This window comes from Leucoraja erinacea, chromosome 3 (assembly GCF_028641065.1).
Source record: "Leucoraja erinacea ecotype New England chromosome 3, Leri_hhj_1, whole genome shotgun sequence".
NCBI lineage: Eukaryota > Metazoa > Chordata > Chondrichthyes > Rajiformes > Rajidae > Leucoraja > Leucoraja erinaceus.
This window is the reverse complement of record NC_073379.1, coordinates 22,310,151-22,326,339: the sequence shown is the minus strand read 5'-3', so window position 1 is coordinate 22,326,339 and position 16,189 is coordinate 22,310,151. Positions and strand designations below refer to the sequence as shown.

General features: G+C 45.6%; 2 protein-coding genes across 2 annotated transcripts in view; both read left to right on the top strand.

The window, feature by feature from the left end:
* Positions 1-3,580, top strand: part of LOC129695371 (DNA polymerase nu-like) — a 71,298-nt gene extending 67,718 nt beyond the window's left edge. The window contains exons 8-9 of the mRNA XM_055632260.1: positions 1,347-1,504; positions 2,461-3,580. Coding sequence (XP_055488235.1) covers positions 1,347-1,504; positions 2,461-2,541 — 239 coding nt within the window. The 3' untranslated portion in view covers positions 2,542-3,580. The remainder of the gene's footprint in view (positions 1-1,346; positions 1,505-2,460) is intronic.
* An 879-nt stretch (positions 3,581-4,459) lies between these two features.
* LOC129695370 (DNA polymerase nu-like) lies at positions 4,460-16,066 on the top strand. Its single transcript, XM_055632259.1, has 6 exons — positions 4,460-6,615; positions 7,940-8,004; positions 9,439-9,522; positions 10,240-10,332; positions 12,864-12,920; positions 14,895-16,066. The coding sequence occupies exons 1-6, from the start codon at positions 6,582-6,584 to the stop codon at positions 15,024-15,026; spliced, it is 465 nt and encodes a 154-aa protein (XP_055488234.1). The 5' UTR covers positions 4,460-6,581; the 3' UTR covers positions 15,027-16,066.
* The last annotated feature ends 123 nt before the right edge of the window (positions 16,067-16,189 follow it).

Sequence of the window (16,189 nt, the reverse complement as noted above, 5' to 3'; positions counted from 1 at the left end):
CACAGAATACCTACGCGATCACAGGGAGAATGTACAAACTCTGTACAGACAGCACCCATAGTCAGGATAATTGATGAGAGGCAGAGTGATTAGACATGGTACAATTGATTTTAGCAGGCTTTTGACAAGATTCTGCGTTGTTTGTGGCGAATATATAGAACAAACAGCCAGAGAGAATAGTAGAGGCAGATACCATTTCAATGTTTAATAGTCACATCCGGAAGTGGCGGCGCTGTTATCAGCTGCTGCTCGCCTGCAGTCCGTCTGTCTTTACTTTTTTCTGTTGGTTTTTTTGTCTTGTTTTGATTAAGTTTTAGTTTGTTGGGTTGTGTTAGAGGGGGGGTGAAACATGTTCTCTGTCTCTTCCTTCGGGGGAATGCGACTTTTTCGTGTCGTATTCCCCTTCTCTGCCTCCGTCTGCGCTGAGGCCTAATGGCGGAGCTGGTGGCCTCCAACCTGTGGCCGACCCCGAGGCTCCGGAGGCAGAGCCAGCCAGGACTTACCAACGAGAGGCTGGCCGTCTTCGGGGCTAAGGCAGCGGTGGCCCGACTTGCTGGTGCGGTGTTCTGGCTTTCGGAGGCGGCCTGGAGCTGAGACTGCGGGACCCGGAGCGGAGACTGCAGGACCCGGAGCTGGGGCGGCGGCCTGGCGCTGCGGCGGCGGCCTGGAGCGGAGACTGCGGGACCTGGAGCGGGGGCGGCGGCCTGGAGCGGAGACTGCGGGACCTGGAGCGGGGGCCGTGGCCTGGAGCGGAGACCGCGGGACCTGGAGCGGGGGCGGTAGCCTGGAGCTGGGGCGACGGCCTGGAGCAGAGACTGGGGCGGGACCTGGAGAACGGGGCGGCGGCCCAGAGCTGATGCTGTGGCGGGCCGTCTCGGAGCGGAGACGGTGTTCCGGCTTTCAGCGGCGGCGACATCGCCGCGGTGACCTGGAGCGCTGGCACAGACTGGCTGTGAGCGGGCATCTCTCGGAGCTGGATCGATCGGCCTCAGCGCAGAGGGAGACCAAGGAGGGAAGAGACGGAGACTAAGACTTTGCCTCCATCACAGTGAGGATGTGGTTGGTGAACTCACTGTGGTGGATGTTTAATTTGTGTTTATTGTATGTTTTGTTATTATTGATTCTGTGTATGACTGCAGGCAACATAATTTCGTTCAGACTGAAAGGTCTGAATGACAATAAAGGATCTATCTATCTATCCATCTATCATTTGAATAACTACCAAGATAGGAGGAGTAAAGGGATACAGGCCAAATATAGGTAAACTGGTATGAGGGTTGGCATGGATGAGTTGGGTTGATGGGCTTGTTTCTGTGCAGTGACTTAATACTATTACTTCATTGCAGCCAACAGTTGGGAAATATTGGACCCAAGGATTGCTGGCTGGTTGCTGGAACCCGCTGACACTTCCTCCTGTTTCAAGGCCTTGGTTCTTAAACATTGTGGGACATCTTCAGCATCAGAACTGACCTCTTCCACCACTCATTCTACAGGAAACACAAAGGTTGGTCTCTCATTTACTGCAATTAAACAGATGCTCCGTTGATCATCCTGTCCATAAGCAGTGTCTTAGTTTGGGGAGGTGACAAACAGGAATGCAGAGGAACAGTGGGAGGAGAGCTGGAGTGGTCAGTCACTCCCTTGACTGAAGCTGTGCCCCTGTGCCAGACTGCAATTCTGAGTACACACCATTCAGAATGTATCTGGATGAGCATTTAGAACAAGAGGTGGAAATTCAAAGACTCCAGGACATAGATTTAAAGCGGGAGGGGGAACGTTTATGGAGATGAATGCAGCAACTTTTTTTACACGGTGTATGGTGGGTGCCTGGAACGTATTACCAGGAGTGGTGGTGGAGGCAGATACGATAGTGGTGTCTAAGAGGCTTTTAGATAAGCATCTGGATAAGCAGGGAATGTAGGATATGGACCATGTGCAGGAATCAAGGGCAATGTAGTGGTGCAGTTGGTAGAGCTGCTGCCTCACAGCGCCAGAGACCTGGGTTCAGTCCTGATCTTGGGTGCCGTCTGTGTGGAGTTTTCACGTTCTCCCTGTGACCATGCGGTTTCCTCCAGGTGCTCCGATTTCCTCCCACATCCCAAAGACGTGCAGGCTGGTAGATTGATCCCCAAGTGTTTAAGGTGTGAGATAACATCAAACTAGTGTGAACTGGTGATCGATGGTTGGCATGGATTTGGTGGGCCGAAAGGCCTGTTTTCCTGCAGTATCTTTTGATCAATCAAAAAACATGGCATCATGTTCAGAACAGACATGAGGGCCGAAGGGCCTGTTCCTGTGCTGTACTGTTCTATATTCCATAACAACTCCTTGCTGTAGCTGGGGGGCAATTCACATTTGGTCACGTACTTTTAAGAATTGATCTTGACGATGAAGATTTTGTTATGTTAAAAGATGTTAACTTAATAATGAAAGTTGTTTGATTTTTCTCCTTTGCTGAAGGAAAACTGTGTTGGACTTCACATTCTTCACCGCCTCATGATGCATCTCCGTGCAAAATTACAGGCAAGAGCTTTTTATTAATCAGGTTATTAAACCACCTGCCAGTTTTATATTGATCTGCGTCAGTTGCCAGTTGCCTTCATGATAACAAAGGCAGGAAAGGAGATGAGTCCTGACAGCAGAACTGCACGTCAAAGTCACAAACATAATAGTAATCTATTGAAAGGTGCAGCAGAATTATGCTTTATACAGTTCTTGTTTTGTAGAAAAAATTATGTTGGTACGCATAGAATATTTTACATAGAACAGTGCAGCACAGGAACAGGCCGTTCAACCCACAATGTCCGTGCCAGACACGATGCCAAGTTAAACTAGGTCTAGGTTTAGGTTTATTATTGTCACATGTACTGAAGTACAGCGAAAAGGTTTGTTTTGCATGCTATCCAAACAGGTCAGATAATATACATAAATATAATCAAGTCAAATTCAAGTGCAATAAATAGAGCAAAAGGGAAGATACAGTGTGGAAGAAGGGTTCCGACTCGAAACATCACCTATTCCTTTTCTCCATAGATGCAACCTGGCCCTCTGAGTTACTCCAGCATTTTGTGTCTATCTGCAGTGAGCAGAATATAAGGTAGACACAAAATGCCAGAGTAACTCAGCGGGACAGGCAGCATCTCTGGAAATCAGTCTGAAGAAGGGTCTCGACCTGAAACGTCACGCATTACTTTTCTCCAGAGATGCTGAGTTACTCCAGCATTTTGTGTCTACCTTCGATTTAAACCAGCATTTGCAGTTTTTTTCTACACATTTTGTGAGTAGAATATAGTTCTCAGCATTGTAGTGCATCAGTTGCTGAGACAAAGCCCCATGTCCACAATGGGGTAAAGGTGAATTGGACAGTAGCTTGATACTAATCTTTTCTGCCTGCATGTGATCCACATCCCTCCATTCCCAACATATCTATGTACCCACTCAAAGCCTCTTAAAGAACACAATGATATCTGCCTCCACCACCATCCATGGCAGCACATTACAGGCACCCACCACTCCATATAGAAAAATCTCACAGATCTCCTTTGAACTTTCCTCTCATCTTAAAGCTATGCTATCTAGGCTTTGACATGTTCCAGCCTTGGAAAAACATTCTGACTGTTTCTGACACTTTTAGCCACTATTCATCAATTAGTTTTCAACTTTTTAGAGGTGCCGCTATGCTGTACCATCTGTACCATCACAAAAAAGCCTTAGTTTTATATTAAACTGGACCGTGGGACCCGTTGGGCCCTGTTCCCCCAATGCAAGAATTCACCACTCACCCGTTCTCTCAAAGCTACCCGTTTCCACCGCTCACCCATTCCCCCAACGTAACCCGATCCCCCAACGCAATATTCCACCACTCACCCATAGCCATGACGGGAGGCCTGGTCCCCCAACGCAAACCATTCCCCAATGTAAGATACCACCACTCCCCTGCCTTCCCCAGCATTGGACTTAATACAAATTTTCAATTGCATTTTCCCTATCTCCCTCAGCACTTCCAATTCCAATTCCACTTCCCCTGGCCCCTCCCCCTTCTGTTCAATCAGTTGCTGCCAGGACCACGACTAAACATTCTATGATGGCAACATTGTTGCAACTGTCAGGTGGAGGACTGTGAGATCCCATTGTGACGTCATAGCTGCAAATGCCAGCACTGAAGTGTTGACCTTCCTATGGTTCTTCCCCACAGTGATTATCAAAGTAGATTTAGTAAGATTAAAAATGTGATAACTTGTGATATATAACATCAATCTGAACAAAACTTGATATTCAAACAACCACAGGTCAAGGTGCCTAAGGTGGTGCAAAATTTATTGCGCTATTAGGTGCCGTTTTGGCATAGTTCCTTGAGATCGCACGCACGCAGGCAAACAGACATCCAAACAAGACAACAGTTTTAGAGATAGATAGATAGATAGATAGATAGATAGATAGATAGATAGATAGATAGATAGATAGATAGATAGATAGATAGATAGATAGATAGATAGATACATATATGGACAATGGGGTAGCTCCCCATTGCTACAGCAATATTATTGTTTAGTGAATTTTTATAGAATCATACAGCGTGGAAACAGGCCCTTTGGCCCAACTTGCCCTTGCCAACCAGCGTGCCTCATCTATACTCGTCCTACCTTTTGGCCCACATCCATCTAAACCAATTGTGATAGTACCTGCCTCAACTACTTCCTCCATATACAGCGCATTGCATACACCAACCACCCTTTGTGTAAAAAAACATTACCACTCAGCTTCCTATTAAATCTTTCCCCCTTCACCTTAAAGTGCATGGTAGAGATCATTCTGGCTCGTTGCATCGGGGCCTGGTTCGGCAACTTGAACGTCCATCACCGGCTTTGACCTCCCCACCGTCGAAGGGATCTATCATAGTCGCTGCCTCAAAAAGACAGCCAAAATCATCAAGGACCCACACCATCCTGGCTACACACTCATCTCACCCCTGCCATCAGGAAGAAGGTACAGGAGCCTGAAAACTACAATGTCCAGGTTCAGGAACAGCCATCAGGCTATTAAACACACCGAATAAGCTATGAGCTCTGGTCTGCAAAAGACTATATTATTATTTGTTATTTGCACTATATTTGTTATTTATTGAACTTTTTCTTTTTTTTTCCCATTATGTACAATGTTTACATATTCACATATTCTGTTGTGCTGCAGCTAGTAAGAATTTCATTGTCCCGTCCAGGACACATGACAATAAAAAACTCTTGTCTATTGACTCTAAACCTATGTCTGCTTGTTCTCGATTCCCCTTCTCAGGACAAAAGACTGCATTTAACCTAACAATTCCTCTCATGATTTTGTACACCTTTAAAAGAGCACCCCTCATCCACTTGTGCTATAAGGAATAGAGTCCCAGCCTGCTCAACCTTTCCCTACAGCTTTAGCCCTCGAGTCCTGGCACTTGAGTCCTGGCTTCCTTGGAGAGGCTTGACCAGAAGGTAGCTCACCACCATCTTCTTGAGGCAAGTAGGGACGGGAAATAATGCTGGCCTTGGCACTGAAATCACCAAAAAGTGTATGAAAAACAAAGGATTGGGACCGACTCTGACTTGCACAGACTCTAGTACTTCAGAAGATATGTGTTAGAAAGGAATTTCCATTTAAAAACTGCTTTCATGTTCTTTTCATAATGTCCCCCAGTGTGCATGCACTGCTGCAGTTGGTAACCACAAGCTTTAAGCTTCAATAACCATCAAGCTTCAAGCTCCTTGGTGCTAATATTACCAAGGATGACCGTCGGCTCCTCCCACCACCTCTCCGTCCAGCTGCTGCAGGCTGCAATCGAACCACTTGCTCACCCGGTTGTTGTAGGGTCTCCCACGAACGCTTCCACCAAACATGACCCCGACCACAGCAAATGCACTGTCCGTCACCTCCAGCGGCTGCCCCTCGGCTCCATGAACCATTAGCTTCCCTCTCATCATCTTGTGTAAACCAGTTCACTTATGTTAAATTGCCTCTCAACCGTACTTGGTCAAAGGAGAACAGCCTTCATTTCTCCAGTCTAAACCTGTAGCTAAAATCCCTCATCCCTGTGTAGATTTTTTCTGCACTCTCTTGAGGTCTTTTTGCATCCTTCCGAAGCTGTGGTGAAAGAATTGGACCGAGGTACAGTGAAAAGCTTTTGTTTGTGTATTATCCTGTCAAAAAAAGACAGTACAACCAAGCTGTCCACGGTGCAATGATAAAAGATAAAAAGGGTGCAACCTTTGGTACAAGATATAACATTGAAGTCCGATGTAGTCTGTTTAAAGAAAGTTTAAAGGTCTCCAATGAGGTAGATGGGATGTTAGGACTACACTCTAGCTGATGAGAGGACTGTTCAGTTGCCTGATAACAGCTGGGAAGAAACTTCCTGACCTGGGCCCCTAATCCCTTAATTCCCTTAGTGTCCAAAAATCTGGCCATCTGTATGTTTCAAATGGACAATAGTCTCCATTAAAATAATTATTAAAGGAGTGTCCATGGAATCATTTTCCCCTTCACCAGTTAATATCGCTCTTTTCTCAATTCCATAGAGCCAACACCTATGGAAGCTATTTTGCATGATGGAGTTGCGACTGATTCCACTTCTGGCAGGTGAGCAGGCAGGTAGAGTCTGTACAAGTGTTGCCCAGAGCACATGAAGGGAAAATTAATCTGTTTACTTTCGTGATACAGCATGGAAAGATGCCCTCCGGCCCAGTGACTCTACGCCGACCATCGATCACCCGTACACACTAGTTCTATGTTAACGCACTTTCTTATACGCTCCCTAAACACAAGGGGAAATTTCACAGAGGGCCAATTAACCTACAAACCTGCATGTGTTTGGGATGTGGGTGGAAACCGGTGCACTCGGAGGAAACCCACAGGGTCACAGCGAGAACATGCAAACTCCACACAGATAGCAACCAAGGTCAGGATCCAACTGGGTTTTTGGCGATGTGAGGCAGCAGCTCACGCAGCTGTACCACCGTGCAGCCGATGTGGTTGCATTAGTCAGAGTTACGCAGCATGGTAACAGGCCATTCGGGCCACCCTGTCTATGCTAATCAGTGGGCACACTTCCCTATAAATTGTATCTTCCAACATGTACCCTTCAATGCCAGGCCATTCAAATGCTCACCTAGATACCTCTTAAATGCTGTAAAAAACTCTGCTTCCACCACTCACTCCTGCAGTGCATTCCACCACTCTCTGGGTGAAAACATTTCCCTCAGCATGGAACACAGAACAGTACAGCAGAGGAACAGGTCTTTCGCCCACAAAGTCTATGCTGAACATGATACGAAGACCAACTGTTACCTGAAGGTAGACACAAAATGCTGGAGTAACTCAGCGCGACAGGCAGCTTTTCTGGAAAGAATCCTTCTCTCCAGAGATGCTGCCTGTCCCTCTGAGTTACTCCAGCATTTTGTGTCTACCTTCGATTTAAACCAGCATTTGCAGTTCTTTCCTACCAACTGTTACCTGTCTGCACGTGATCCTTACCCTGCCACGGCACGTTCTCCAGCACTATCACATCCTTCCTATTTTGTGGTAGCCAGAACAACACACCCCATTTGGGTACGTGAACTTTGGGAATGTGTGATGATCAAAGAGACAGCTCTGGTGATGGAGTTTCATCCAGTTCACGAGGCATGGATCTCCAAGAGGCAAGAATTGTTTGGGATCTTGATCATCCAATGCTGTGGAATCTGATACTTTATTACTCCTCATTAACTTAAACTCAGTGGATCTGAAGAAGGGTCCCATCCCGAAGCATCACCCATCTATGTTCTCCAGCGAGGCTGCCTGACCCACTGAGTTACTCTAGCACTCTGTGCCATTTTACTCTCACAGATGCTTTCAGCAGTTTGTTTTTTTGCTTTCCATTGCTTGAATGTCAAATTCAGTAACATAACTTGGTATTTCTTTACAGTGATGGAAAACTACGGAATTCAAGTCAATAAAGAAGAACTGAAAAGAACGTCTGAACTGCTGGGGGTATCTACCTGTGCTGCTTTTACTAATGTTTTTTATGTTGCATTTTTAATGTGTTTAAAATGTATATGGATATTATAATCTGGCCTGCTGACCCAAACTGAGACAGGATTACCTTGGCTGAAGAATCAATTGATCCCAGTCTCGTGCTTTATCCATGCCAGAGTGATGTGCTCAATATTACCCTGAGACGATGGCATCTTTTAGAACAAAACAGAAAGTGCTGGAGGAACTCAGTGGGTCAGGCAGCATCTCTGGAAGGAATGGACAGATGACGTTTCTCGTCGGGACCCTTCTTCAGATTGATGGAATAGCGGGGAGAAAACTGGAAAGGGAGGAGCAGAGAGCCCTTTTTGTAGCTTTCTCCTCCTTACTCAATCAATCTCAAGAAAGGTCCTGACCCGTAATGTTGTTTGTCCATTCCCTCCAGAGATGCTGCTTGACCCACCGAGTTCCTCCAGCAATTTGTTTTTCTCAGGATTTTAGCATCTGCAGTCTATTGTTCATGCATCATTTATATTGTTACGTGTACAGCAAAGATGGGTCTGATCAGCAAAGGTCGGTCTGGTCTGGAATAAAAATGATAATTGAGCTCAGATCAGTTTTGTGTTGGTTGTATTTCTCTTGGGCTTGGTACTAATCTTGTACTAGAGCAGTGACCTGACGATTAATTGATTTACAGTCAAGTACGTTATACCATGCAAATCATCACTCTAAACTATCATCAAATCTTGCCAAACTTCTCATGGCTACTAAATGCAGATATGATAGGTTAAATAGTCTAAAGTTAACAAAGTTTAATTGCTTGACCAGGGAATGTTGTAGCATTCTGATTCAGCTACTCCTCTCATAGAGTCCTGAAGTCATGCAGCAGGGATGCAGGCCCTTCAGCCCAACTTGTCCATACCGACCAAGAAAATTTAGGACCAGAGGGCTCAGAAAGAAATGATGGCACAGCCTCAGAAAAAAATGATGCCACTTTAGAAAGAGCGTGTGGAGGCATTTCTTTAATCAGAGGGTGGTGAATCCGTGGAATGAATCACCACAGGTGGCTGTGGTGACCAAGTCAGTGGGTATACTTAAAGCAGAAATTCACATATTCTTGATTAGTAATGGTGGCAAAGATTATAGGGATAAGGCCTTAGAATAGGGTTGAGAGGAAAAAATAGATCAGCTATGATCGAATAGTAGAGTACTCGATTGGCCAAATGGCCTAATTCTGCTCCTATGACTGATGAACTAATGAACTTATGAAGATGCCCAATGAAACTCGTCCCATTTGACCATGTTTGGCCCACATACCCCTGAACCTTTCCAACCATGCCACAGCTGACATACCAGGCTTATTGTCTGAAATAATGGGTGTTAAAGGCAGGCTTAAATAATGCTGGCGGGGATTGTTGTTGGGGTGACTGGCATTGTTATTCAATTTTGCAGGTTCGCCAGAAACAGCTGGAGCAGGAGGCACATCAGATGGCGGGACAGCAATTCCTACTGACCAGCAGTAACCAGCTGCGGCAGGTGAGCCAAACATTTGTACAACCAAAACACTCATCGATTCAATGATCCAATTATACTTTATTGTCACCTGTCCCTAGGTACAGTGAAATTCTTTGTTTAGCATACAACCGGGTAAAATGGTACAGCAGACCTCACCCGGGCAGTGAACAAAGTGTTGCCACATTTCTGGTGCCGACAAAGTTGCAATAATTCATCGAGCAGTCTTTCCTACGACCCGGCCTGCTGCCGCATGTGGCCACAGGTGGCCCGCAGCGCCCCCCTTCATTCTTGGAGGCCCCTCCTGCCAGGTGCCCCTTCATTCTTGGCCAACAATCCCAAGAATCCTTTTACACATCAAGCCTAGATGCTGAAGAAAAAGAATTAATTTTTTGATTGATAAATTTATTGCTGCTGTAACCCATTCACGCTGTGCGTGGGTATAAAACAGATTTTAACCTGAGTGCGGGTGGAAATCGGAGCACCTGAAGGAAACCCACGCAGTCACAGGGAGAAAGTGCAAATTCCGTACAGACAGCACCCGTAGTCAGGATCAAACCAGGGTCTCTGGTGCTGTGAGGCTGCAGCTCTAACGCTGTGCCACCGTGCCATCTGTCAATGGTGGTTTAACGAGCCTGCCCATGATCCGTGGGGTTTCCACAGCAGCTGGCAGGTTGCAATTGACCACAATGTCAGTCTGAAAAATAATGGCAATATTTTGCATCTTCTGGTCTGAGGCAGATCCTGTTCGAAAAACTCCGCCTGCATCTCCTTTGTGGGAAGAAGCTTCCAAAGACTGATCTGAGGCAGCAGCAATCAACCTCCGAGGCAGCGGTGAGTCTGGCTTCTTTATGAAAATCAGTTCAGTTCAGTTTAGTTTATTGTCACATGTATCAAGGTCTGAATTATTCATTTTTAGGTGTATATCCAGTTCGCTTCTGAAATCTACAGTCACAAAACAGTGTTGAAAATTCTCCAGCTTTACCTCTTCATGAGCTGACTAATGTTGGAAAAGAGGTCACAGCATGGGCAATCTCCTTTGCCATGTTCACCTGTCCTGCGTTTAACTTGGCGGTGAACCTCAGTGTGATTCAGCGATGTAACACTTGTCCTGTCGCCTCTTCCCTTCCTACCAACCAGAGGCCCAGACAATCGTGTAGAAAGGGACTGCAGATGCTGGAATTACCGAAAATAGACACAAAGTTTCGAAAATAGACACAAAGTTCTGGAAAATAGACACAAAGTTCAAAGTTTCAATGCTTCACTTGAAAAGACTGTCTGGGCTGAAGATAGATTCGAAGTGCTGGAGTAACTCAGTGGTTCAGGCAGCATTTCTGGAGAAAAAAGATGGGCGACATATTGGGTTAGGACCCAAAGAAGGCTTAAGAAGGGTCCTGACCCAAAACGTCACCCATCGTTTTTTTGCAGAGATGCTGCCTGACCCTCTTAGTTACTCCAGCACTTGGTATCTATCTTTGGCCAAGACAGTCTTTTCAAGTGAAGCATTGATTCACTTCTTCCAGCCGAGTGAAGTACATTTGATGTTCACAGCCTTAGGAGGGATCTGTATTCAGTCCACAGGGGCCACCTTAAATCCCCATCCCACTCCTCCCATCCTGCCTGCAGCTTCACCAGCTCCTTTACCTCACTTCTGGTGAAAGGTCGTCGACCTGAAACGTCAACTCTGGTTCTCTTCCCACAGATGCAGCCTGACCTGCTGAGTATTTCCAGTATTTTCCATTTTTATCAGATTTTTGGGATCTGCAGTGTTTTTTTTATTTCCACTTACTTGTAGGGATTTACAGGTGGGGATTTACAGGTGGGGATTTACAGGTGGGGATTTACAGGTGGGGATTTACAGGTGGGGATTTACAGGTGGGGTTCTAGATGCGAGGAGTTTGTGCGGTGAGAGGGATGAACTGAGATTTTTCATAGCAAGATGGTGAAGGTTTGACCAGAGTTATTCATTGCACGAGTGTTGGGGTTGTTAATTTATTGTTTTTTTGTTTATTGTATATATTATGTATGTGTATTGTGTGAGAGGCCTGTAATGCTGCTGCAAATACGAATTTAATTGTTCTATTGTCAGTACATGTACCAATTAAACACTCTTGACACACTTGAGTAATGAGGAGCAACTATTTAGCCAGCAGAGGGCTGATGGTAAAAGACCTAAAGAGATCAAAAACCTACCGATGCTGGGAATCCAAACCAATAGAAAATACTGGAAACATTCAGCAGGTCTTGCAGCATCTGTGGAGAGAGAAACAGTTAATGTTTGTTTCACAACAGGTGAGGCAGCATCTCTTTTTTTTTTAGATGCTGCCTTACCCGCGGAGTTACTTCAGCATTTTGCGTCTCCCTTCGATTTAACCCAGCATCTGCAGTTCTTTCTTTCATAATGTTTGTTTCACGTTCCACTTTCCACAAATGCTGCCTGACCCACTGGGTGAGCCTAACATACAAACTCCGTGCAGAGACAGCACCCATAGTCATGATCGAAACTTGGTCTCTGGCGTTGTAAGGCTCCGTGCTGTATCTCTGAACTAAACTAAAACACTAAACTAAACTAAAGTATAATTCACAAAGTGCTGGAGTAACTCAGCGGGTCAGGCAGCATCTCGGGAGAACATGGATAGTTGAGATTTCAGGTCAGAACCCTTCTTCAGGCTGGACTGAAGGACCCCGACTTGAAACATCACCCGTTCCACAGATGCTGCCTGACCCGCTGAGTTACTCCAGCACTTTTGTGTCTTTTTATGTAAACCAGCAACTGCAGTTCCTTCTTACACAACTGCAGTTCCCTGTTCCTTTATAACTATAATTTGTTGCATAACATAACAGAAAACTTTACAGGGGTTTGTGTAAGGAGCAGAGTAGTGGGTCTAATTGGACAGAAATTGTACGTGACCTCCAGTGATGTGTGATTCTGTAATTGTATATTAAGAGTTCCAAACCATGGTACATGTAAGATGAATAATGATTTTCTAATTCAAACATCTTATGCCCCTGCTTTATAATCCATCTGAGGCATGCAACCCTATCCCAGCCCTATTTTATGCTTGGTGTTACACAGTACAAATGACATAGCGCTAAATGAGATTTATTCAGAGGAAGAATGCTTTTATATTTTGTCGCCATAAATTGTGGGATTTTAAAAGGGTTGTTTAAGTGATTGGTTGCCTTATAAAAAATTCATGCTTGGAATGTGCAACCCATTAAAAAATCAGCTGTCTTTCCCAAGATTAGCTCCTGGGCATGAAAGGTATCGGTGAAATAATGACACGCGGGCTTCATTTAGCCGAGATGGCTTTCCAGAATGTTTAAATAATAAGACAGCCCTGTTGTCTGATTGTGTTTACTAGCTGCTGCAGCTGAAGGAACTTCATCCGCTGCCTAAAATAATACTGGAGTATAGACAGGTGAGTCAATCAGTGCGCATAATCCCCAACCAAGTGAGTACAAAGTGTACGTCATAATTAATAAGATCATGTGATAGGAGCAGAATTAGGCCATTCAGCCTTTCAGGTCTACTCGTCCATTCAATCTTCTTCTTGCATATGGCATGCACAGCCTAAAGCTGTAGGACAACCTGTTCTACTTGATCTCATTTGATTGTGCACACCAGGTTGATTGCATTCGTCGAAACAGGGAGGACCACGTGAAGGTTGCAATCTCCCACCCCTGTCATTCAATCATGGCTGATCTATCTCTCCCTCCTAGCCCCATTCTCCTGCCTTTGCCCCATAACCTCTAACATCTGTACAAATCAAGAATCTATCTAGCTCTGCTTTAAATATATCCACTGACTTGGCCTCCACCGCCTTCTGTGGCAGAGAATTCCACAGATTCACCACCCTCTGACTAAAGAAATTCCTCCTCATCTCCTTCCTAAAGGAACGTCCTTTAGTTCTGTGGCTATGACCTCTAGTCCTAGACTCTCCCACTGGTGGAAACATCCTCTCCACATCCACTCTATCCAAGCCTCAGCCCAAGTGTAGAAAGGTATTAACTCCTGGCAGTGCAATGGGACTTTGATTCTGCCACCGAGATGCTCTTGAGCTGAACGTGCTGTTCAGTTTGGAAGGTTGGTGGTAAGGAGGACACTGCAGTGTCATAGCTCGTTATTTTAAACATGGCCCATTCTGCTACAGTCTTCATGCCTGGTCTGATGCTGTCCAAATGATTGGTTGAATGACTAGTTGATTGAGTGACTTGATTGAAAGATGCAGCATGGAAACTGGCCCTTTGACCCACCGTATTCACGCCGACCATTAATCACCCGTTCACACTTTCTCATCCACTCCCAATACATTGAGGGCGATTTTACAGTCCAATTAACCAACAAACGTGCAAGTCTTTGGGATGTTGGAGGAAACCAGAGCACCTGGAAGAAAGCCACAGGGTCACAGGGAAAACGTCCAAGCTTCACGCAGACAGCATCCGAGGTCAGGATTGAACCTGGGTCTCTGATGCTCTGAGGCAGCAGCTCTACCAGTTGCACCACTGTGCTGCCCTCTTTGCTTCCTGGGTCCCTGTATCACAAAGGTCTGCTGGGCTGTAAATTTAAACTGAAAACGGCTCAACGTGTTGGTGGAAATGCGGGAAAAAAAACAGTGCTTCAAAGTACATTGCTATTAATCAGGAACAGCGGTCAGGTGCAGTCATACTGAACTAAACATCCTGGCCCAGATAGATACAGATCCAGGCCATCACACCCTGACCTGGCCCAACCCAAGACCTGCTTTATCAGAATATGTTCTCAACCCAAACACGACACATGCAGTTGGACCCTGTTAGGTTCAGGTCAGATAGCCAGTCCGAGCTGTAGTATAATACATAAGGAGGCTATTTGACCTATTACATCCATTATAGATCCCCCCCCAGCAGCGTCTTCAGGGCACAAACCACACTGTAAAAAAATTGCCTCGTAAATCTCTTTAAACGTTCCCCTCTCACCTTAAAGCTGTACGCTCTAATATTTGACATTTCAGACCCTATCTGAAAGGTCCTGGATGTCTACCCTATCTATGCCTCTCATAATTTTACATATTTCTATCTGCTCGCCCCTCATCCTCTGACACTCCAGAGATATGAATCCAAGTTTGTCCAACTGCATCTTGTAGCTAATACTCTCTGATCCAGGCGTCATGCTGGTAAATCTCTGCTGCACCTTCTCTGAAGCACCCACCGCCTATCCTACAGTTTGGCGGCTGCTCTATAATCTCAGACCATTCTATATAGTCTCTGTCCTTGTCTTCCAATTTATTCCCCAATGAACAAGGCACAAGTTGATCTTTAGAGACTCAGCGAGCGTTCTCTCCTCATTGTGAAGACCAAAAATAGCCACTCTGTCATGCATCTTGCAACACGCACAGATTTAATTTGTTTTTCAGATACGCAAGATTAAATCAACATACATTGATGGTCTTCTGGCCTGCATGAAGAAGGTAAATTATTTACTGTATTTGACATTTGATGGACGTGGGCTGACGTGTTGTCAGCACACGGAGTTCAGAAGAACGTAAATGAATTATTCAATGTTCCCTGCTGAAGAATGGGACATGTGTTTCATCGCTTCTTTCTTCCCTCCTCTCTATCTTCCTCCCTGTCATTTCCTTCCTTCATTCAACCCAGCCTATACTTCTCTGCATTCCCTGCTCTCTCCCTGCTCCCAACTCCTTTCTATCTTCTCTCCAATCTTCTTTTCCCAGTTATTTATTTTCTCAGCTGTCCCTTTTCCTCCCTTTACTCTCTATTTCCCTCATCATTCTCCCTCTCTTCATCCCTTTCCTTCCCTCCTCTCCTTTCCTTTCTACCCTCTCTGCCCGTCCCCTCTCTGCTGTACTCACTCCTCCTCCGTTCTCCTGGCTACTCTCCATCTTGTCCAGTCTCCTCTGCTCCCGTCGATTCCACTGACATCTTTCTTTCCATCCTATCCACTCCATGTCAAAGACTAGAGGGCATAGCTTTAAGGTGAGTCGGTCAAAATTTAAATGAGATTTGCTGGGCAAGCTTTTTACACTGAGAATGGTGGGTACCTGGAACGCACTGCCAGGGTTGGTGGTGGAGGCAGATATATGATTGAGGTATTAAGAGGTTTTTAGATAGACGCACGGAAATGGAGGGATATGGATCATGTGCAGGCACCAGTGATTTGTTTATCTTTGCGTCACGTTAGACAGAGATATTGTGGGCCAAAGGGCCTGTTTCTGTGCTGTCCTGTTCTATGTTCTCTCCTCCCATGTCCATATTCTGTCTTCTCTAGAATCCATCTATCGTCCTATCCTCACTGTTCTCCTCTCTGCTCCTTTCTCTCCCACCCCCACCTCTTTTCCAGCTTTCTTCCCTGCCGGTGTGGGGTAGTTGGGCCGAAGGGCCTGTTTCCACATTGTATGACTATGACTCTCTTTCTGATTTTCTCCCTATGTATCTATTCTCGTCCACTTCGCTAATCTCTCTCCACTCGATCGTTTCGACCCCTCCCCTCTCTGCTCTCCATCCTCTCCGTTCTCTTTTCGACTCTACATCCTTTCCTCTGTCCCCTCTACTACAGATCATCCCCATGTCCTCTCCCCTCCTCAGTCTCTGCAGTATTCCCTACTCACTTTCCTATCCACTCACCTCTTTCCTGCCCATCCCCTGTTCTTCTCTCTCCCCCTCAACCTCCCCGCTCTTGTCCCCCTCTCTG

What these genes read in the sequence shown, in the direction of transcription:
- LOC129695370 (XM_055632259.1), top strand. Translation starts at nt 6,582, where the DNA reads ATGATGGAGTTGCGACTGATTCCACTTCTGGCAG. An exon ending in AATCAACCTCCGAGGCAGCG is followed by an intron (nt 10,333 to 12,863) that starts GTGAGTCTGGCT and finishes TGTGTTTACTAG; the next exon opens with CTGCTGCAGCTGAAGGAACT. An exon ending in TAATACTGGAGTATAGACAG is followed by an intron (nt 12,921 to 14,894) that starts GTGAGTCAATCA and finishes TTTGTTTTTCAG; the next exon opens with ATACGCAAGATTAAATCAAC.